Below are 7,127 nucleotides of genomic sequence, written 5' to 3'. Positions count from 1 at the left end.
TTTTCATCCATTTAAGAAACAAACAAGTTGGTGTAAAATGATCTGACAGTATTTATTGTTTATTTCCATATACAAAAAGATAAAATTGAAATAACCCTTTTTTCTACAGTGATGTGTGAGTGTGTGTGTGTGTGTGTGTGTGTGTGTGTGTGTGTGTGTGTGTGTGTGTGTGTGGCTAACTACATTCATTCACACGATAATGATCCGGCACTGGGTCTAGAGGAAGATAGATACACAAAGAGATATACAGTTTATGAAAATAGATAAGAAAAGATCACACACACACACACACACACACACACACACACACACACACACACACACACACACACACAGTTTATCTCTACAAACCACCACTGTTTCAAAATAAAAAAAACATGGTCATTCCTAACAGGGGGATTTCACTGTAAATCCAACACGTACGTTACAGTGATCGTAGAAAATAAGAAAATAAAATAACAGCTTTACAAGAGGACGTGAAAGAAACTGGGCCTTTATTTTCTTAAACGGTAGTACTTCCTGTCTAGGCATACGTCTCTCACCTGTTGTACATATATGTTTATATATTTTAAATACCAAAAAACCTCTTCCAGTCGAAAAAGGACTGGCTGTTTCTTTACAGTAATGAAAACCAGTCGTACACATTATTTTTTTTGTTGAAATCAGTAGTACAAGTCTGTCTGTGTTCTACATTTGAGCTACAACAGTGAAATATAAAGGTACAAGATTTACATTTCACACCACCATCATCATCATCTTCATCATTATCGTGGGTTTAAAGATGGCCGCCTCTCAGTTTGTGCACACGGTCAGGTTTAATTTTAATTACTTTTAAAATTAGAGGTATGTTTTTAAAAATTGTTTCATTAAATTAGTGCACAAAATAAATATAACTCATGTTATGTTTAGGACTTTTGGGGCACCTAATGCTAATATGCTAATGCTAATAAATACAGCATATGTTCCTCTTAAATGGAGTGCAGTGTTCAGGATTTAGCGTTGCAGATTGCATGAATATCTTTTGCAATTTCTGCTACTAAATCCCCCAAAATATTACCCACTGGCCCTTAAAGGTAGTTTTTAATGATCAATTATTCATATTTAAGGCAATATAAAGAGACATACCCTTGTTGTTTTACGTAAAAGGCGTCGAGGCAGCCGTCTTTACACACCTGTGTGTTTAGGTTAAAGTCTGTAAAGGAGGACCCCCTGACAACATGCCTCGGAAACCCCAATATAGGTTTCAAGGTGTTATTGGTCATATGCACAGCAGATACAGCGTATATGTTGGCAATGAAAATCTTATGTCGCGTGCTCCTCCAACAACTCAACATGCATGGTGCAGATAAGATAAATATAAAACATATGATGGAGTCTGGAAGCCGCGTTTCAGAGCAGTGGACTTTAGTTTTGGGGATAAATGACCCTCAAACTACCGTATAGGCTTTCAGTTCAAAAGGACATTTCTTTTTAATGTTGGGTAGTTGAGAGTAAAGAAACTCACCAAAACATGACTAAAAAGAGGCAGGAAGCTCTGCTGTCAGGGGGTCTGTATTCCTACATGTGTGATAAGGATAACCATATGTCAGTGACTAAGGCCCATGTTTACTAAAGCAACAAAGACTTTAAAGATGTTCAGAAGAAATTCTCCTCAGAGGCACTTGACTGGCCGCGAAAATGGACGCATCTCTTATCTTAGCTTATGAGTTTTATTTTGAAAGGATGGGACGCCATGTCCTCCCACTCATTCGTTAGCATCAAGGCTAAAAACAACCATCACATCCATAAGCACCAACAAATGTGGTTTATATAGCGTGTTTGTTTACCTTTGTACACCTTAAACTAAGGTCAGATAAACAAAGCAAAGTCCCGTTTAGTGTTCATTTTTCTAGTGAGTTTTTTTTAGCCAAAATGCTACGTTCTGCAGCTAGTTATGTAGCTATGCTAACAATCGAACCTGTGTATTTATCACTTTTTCTGAAACAATAAAAAAGTCAGATGTATACAACAGCCTCCAAATACTCTTTTGTTAAGATATAAACATTTAAGTCCAGCATTGTTTTTGTTTGCAGGACTTTTAAAGTGCAAGTGGTAAAAAAAAAAGCTAGCAATTTTGTGTAGTTTGAAGCTGACGTAGCTTTAGAGCTCCTCACATCTACTAAGACATCCTATTTAAGTTTGAGCGGGAGGACGAAGGCATAGTATTTCCTTTCAACAATAAAGTCTCACCTCGTTGTGTATTTAGTCAGTGAAGTCAGTACTATTCACTGTAAGTGTGATATGTTAGCCAACGCGATGCTAACTGCACAAGCTAGCTCTCACTGTGTTGTTTTATCTACATGAGGATGTTTTGAGTTACTGTGTTGGCACTTGAGTAAGTTAGCACTTTTAGAACTGTTAGCATTCAACACATTGGTCCCCTTTATTCTTTCGTACCCGCTGGTTTCACTGCTAACAATGCTAACTGATCTCTAAATGCTAAATGTAGTAGCATCCCCCCTAGAGCACCACACTTTTTGAAAGTTTCCCTTTTGTATAAGTGAGTTATTAAACCAGACATGTGAAAATGACGCAGGGTTTTTCGCTTCCTGAACGATAATGTTGCTTTCCCGCCTTCACCGCCTATGTAGCTCACGTTTCTGCCCGTGTGGCTTTAATGAGGTAATATGTTCCTGAAAAACACCTGTAAAACACCTGGATCTGAGTCAACATCGTCTGAGAACAACAACCCCTGCACGGGTACAAAAATACATTTAGAATATAATAATAGAAATTAAATTATTGCAGGTTTTCTCAGATTAATGTCCAGAATCTTAACTAACCATCATGATAATTTCCTTCTGTTTTAATCGGATATTTTTAATGTATTTTATTATTAAACTTTTACATTCATTGGAAGGAGAAAAGAAGGAAGCAAATTAAGGTAGGAGAGAAGGAAAGGAAACACGTGAAGAGGTGTGGAGGTAATTAAATTAAATGCAACTGGAAGACGAAAGATTACATTTAAAAAGATAAAGGAAAGATGGTGGAGAAAGGAAGGTCAGAAGAGACAAGACAAGTAAAGGAAAGGAGACTAGGAGGTAAGGAAACAAGTGAAAAGGCTAGTTAAGTAGAATAAAAGACACAAGTGGAAAGGAAAGGAGATAAGAGTAGAGATTGGAGCAAAAGAAGGCAACAAAAGTACTAGGTTACGGCTAAAACAAGTTCAAAAATCAAGATGTTGATGAGCAAAGGTTAAGGTTAGGGCTTATGATTCACCTGACAGGTCAAAGGAAACACGACTAATGAGAAGGAAAGGATAGGCAGGAAGGTAACAAGGCGACGATTCCAGATAATAAACGTTAACAACAGATACTAGAAGTCCAGCTCAGTCCAGGTGCTTTTATGATATCGGCAGTTCAGTTCAGTCTAAAAAACAAACACTTTATTTACTATTTACAGGTCGGAGGTTCGAGTCTCGCTGTAGCAACTCTTCTTCAATCAGTTTGGAGATTTTATGTAAAAAAGAAAACCAACGGATAAAAAGCTCACAATAAAATATCATGTGACTAGAATAAAATATAGAAACAGAAGGTAGAAAAGTCTGAGGTATCTCTGGTGTTTGAGGTGATCTGTGGTTCATGAGTATATTGTTTGACATGGTTTTTTTTCTCCTGGCTTTCTATCATTCCTCTCTAAGCGCTGGAACGCCCGACACTCCTCGAACGCCTCCTCTCCACTTCCCTGACTTGGTACAGAGACAGAGCGTTGTGTTCAAACCAACAATAAAAAGGAAAATACAGAAATATATTCATCTTTGAGTCGACCTCATCATCATCAGCAGCATCGTAGACATTCACTGTTTACACGTATGGCATCACAGAAACAAACAAACAAACAAACATACAAATGTTTCCAGTTCTTATTGTTGGTAATGACGCGGGTTGTTAAGTTTCTGAACTGGACTCTGAGCAGCCGTATGCAGCAGCTTTGGTCCCGGTTTATGGAAATATAAAAAGAACAAGAGATGACCGTTGACCTCCACCGACTCCGACCTTCGCACCACTGAGTCGGGAGTGAAGTTTACAGGTACAGGGTGTGTGTCTTCACTTTTTAATGTCAATAAATTACACTAAAACTTTACCCTTTTACTTCCACGCTAATATTGCACGTTTATTCTATATTATTCTATATAATGAACATTTTATTTTTCAGTTTCTGTGATGATTTACGACTGTTTTACGACTTTAGAGAATGCTAATTATCATAAAACATATAAACAGCTAAAAAAAAGTTGTTTTTGTCAGAATAAGTGCTAAAGACTGGATATGCCCTGCATGTAAACGTAGTCTCCAGATTCCTGCAGTGGTGAAGCTCAACCACAAGGGGGCGATGTTGGTGGAGGTCAAAGGTAAGACACAATAAATCAATCAGCATGGACAGTATAAAATCTAAAGTCACACTGTGTGTTTACATTGTACCGCCCCCCCCCCCACACACACTTACTCTCACACACACACACACCGACCTGAATGCATCTCTATGCATCACGGGGTCTTGCACCGTTTTTAGAGGAACATGTTTCCTCATGTTTCGGCACCTTTGCTAATTTACATGTTCAGGACAGCCAATAGGCTTTGAGCACCCTCAGATAAGCCCCTCCCACTTGCTGTTGGCCGCGGCTCTTCTCAACGGGGAAATCGTGTTTCGTGTCACGTTTAAAATCGTCCCCCCGACCCTCCTTTTTGTAGGTTACCTGAGAAGTTGTATTTCCGAGCCAACCAAACACTGGGGCTGTTCGTCGTCGGCCAATCAGAGACATTTACTTCCTGAAAAGCTCAGTCTTCAACCTCGAATCTGAACATGAAGACGAGAGGAAACCGTCCAAACTGGGTGTTGTTTTTCCCACCTCTTTCCCTCTGACGTCATTTCCTGTTTGTTGGGATGCAACCCGTTGGATCCGAAGGTTTGTTGCGTGTGAATCGTAGCGTTGGCAAATAAAATCCAAGAGAGATGTAGAAAACCAGAATGTATTTGTTGGGTAACAGTCTTCTGCAGCATCGTAGTAAAAAACGGTAAGTCAATGGAGGATAAATCCAGAGTTAGAAGATGAGAGTAAACGGTCGAAATCTGCGAAAGTAAAGAGAGTCGTCGCTGAGGTACCTGGAGATAAGAGCATTCACTGAGTCGGACCTGGATGCTTTCAGTCGGGTTTTCCTGTGTTTGTTTAAAAAAATAAGAATCAATGACTCTGAGTAGAAACGAGGATGTGTGCTGGTAGTATTTGTCCCGAAGAGGACGAGGAACGAAAGAAAAAGTCCAGAGAGTTTAATAGCAGCTGCTGTCACCGTATTTCCACTGAGAAAAATGTGTGTGGGTGTGTGTGTGTGTGTGTGTTCACAGGAAGTTGTTCAGATGCTGGACTCTTTGGGCAGCAGGTCCACGTTGGTCACCATGGTGACGGGTGGTGGCAGCGTGGTCACCAGCAGGGCGTTGAGGTCAGAGGGCGGCGGCAGCACCGTGCTGGCGTTGAGGCGGCGGATGGAAGAGATCCTCTCCTCCACGCAGCCCGCCGACAAGCGAGCCTCGGCGTCGTGATCCCAGCACTCCTCCGCCGTCTCGCAGATCTGAGCCAGACCCTGAGGAGAGGAAACAGGAAGCTGTCAGAACCGTGTACGAGCGGGAGGAAGGGGCGGTCTCTAAGGAGTGATGTCACTCACGCTGTGTTTGAGCCAGAGCTCCTTCAGAACTGGCCGCAGCTTCTTGTGGACGACCACGTCCTGCAGGTCCTCCAGAGACGGGTGCTGACCCGCCTCTTCCTCGAAGGGCAGCAGGTACTCTCCCACCGGACCTGATGTTTAAACACAACGTCAGGAAACGGGCCTGTTAATGCAATCTAAGTTATATACTTCTAAATGTTATTCCCAAAGTCTCCAAGCAAGTGTCTAAATATGTTCAGCATCTGTTCTGCAATTCCTCAAGCATCTTTGACGTGTAATGACCTTAAAGGACAGTAAGATTCAGCCTGTCGCCTCCCAAGGTCAAAAGACAGAAGTCTACTTCTATTCATATGATCACTGAGCAGGCTGAAGTTTGAGGATTGGAATGTGTGTGTGCGTTGAAGGAATGAAGCTTCCTATAGAAACAACACAAATCCTCTGTAACGTGGGAGACCCCACGCGATTGACTGCTGGAGCAGCGTGGTGTTTACACAGTATTATGATTGTTACGTAACAACATAATATTTAACCTCATCCATTTCTCTGTCTGTGTCTTAATGAGTTTCTCTTGATTGATGTTGTGAGTGTTAAAACCTCGGATCCACGACAGGCCGTATAAAACATTAACGTCAGTAAATAAACGGGAGTTACCGTCCACGGCCCGGCAGCGCGACACCAGCTCCCACAGCACCAGCCCCACGGCGTACATGTCGATCCTCAGGAAGGCGTCTCTCTGGAAGTTGATGGCTCCCTCTAAAACCTCCGGAGCCATGTACCGCCTGGTGCCCACCTACACACACACACACACACACACACACACACACACACACACACACACACACACACACACACACACACACAATGCTCAGATTGTGTGTTCGGACAGCTGGCCTCAGGTGGAGCAGCTCACCTGTCCATGTGTGTCCCCCGGAGGCTCCCCCGCCTCGAAGCGAACGGCGAGGCCGAAGTCTCCGATCACCGCCGAGAGGTCCGATCGCAGCATTATGTTCTTACTCTTAAAGTCCCTGAGAGACAGAGACACACACAGTCACACACACAGACACACAATGACCACACATACACACACAGTGACCACAGACACACACCTGTGAGCGATGGCGGGTTTGGGCCCCTCCCCTTTGATCTTGGGGATGTCTTCGTGGAGGTAAGCGAGGCCACAGGCCATGGTCTCTGAGATGTGACACAGCTCAGACCAGCTGACGATGTTTCCCTTCAAGAAGTCCGACAGAGAGCCCTGCACACACATAGGGTCATGTTCCTATCTCAAAGAATACTCGATTCTGATTGGTCAATTTGGACAATCCAGACTCCCTCCTCACCCTCTCGTGGTACTCAGTGATGAGCCACAGCTCGGCGTCCTGGTGATTCCCCCGTCTCTCCGATGCGATGAACCTCAGGAGGTTCTCA

The 7,127-nt window shown here is 42.6% G+C and overlaps 1 protein-coding gene across 1 annotated transcript in view; it reads right to left on the bottom strand.

Annotated features, from left to right (window-relative positions):
• Positions 1-102: 102 nt before the first annotated feature.
• LOC134858114 (activin receptor type-2B-like) overlaps positions 103-7,127 on the bottom strand; it is a 17,307-nt gene continuing 10,282 nt past the window's right edge. Inside the window, exons 6-11 of the mRNA XM_063874018.1 lie at positions 7,040-7,127; positions 6,806-6,954; positions 6,610-6,724; positions 6,351-6,489; positions 5,700-5,830; positions 103-5,618 (exon numbers count right to left, since the gene is read on the bottom strand). The exon at positions 7,040-7,127 is cut by the window's right edge and continues 56 nt beyond it. Of these exons, the coding sequence (XP_063730088.1) occupies positions 5,391-5,618; positions 5,700-5,830; positions 6,351-6,489; positions 6,610-6,724; positions 6,806-6,954; positions 7,040-7,127 (850 nt within the window). The 3' untranslated portion in view covers positions 103-5,390. The remainder of the gene's footprint in view (positions 5,619-5,699; positions 5,831-6,350; positions 6,490-6,609; positions 6,725-6,805; positions 6,955-7,039) is intronic.

Source organism: Eleginops maclovinus, chromosome 21 (assembly GCF_036324505.1).
Source record: "Eleginops maclovinus isolate JMC-PN-2008 ecotype Puerto Natales chromosome 21, JC_Emac_rtc_rv5, whole genome shotgun sequence".
In the NCBI taxonomy this organism is placed as follows: domain Eukaryota; kingdom Metazoa; phylum Chordata; class Actinopteri; order Perciformes; family Eleginopidae; genus Eleginops; species Eleginops maclovinus.
The sequence above is the reverse complement of the archived record's forward strand: the minus strand, read 5'-3'. Positions and strand labels throughout refer to the sequence as shown.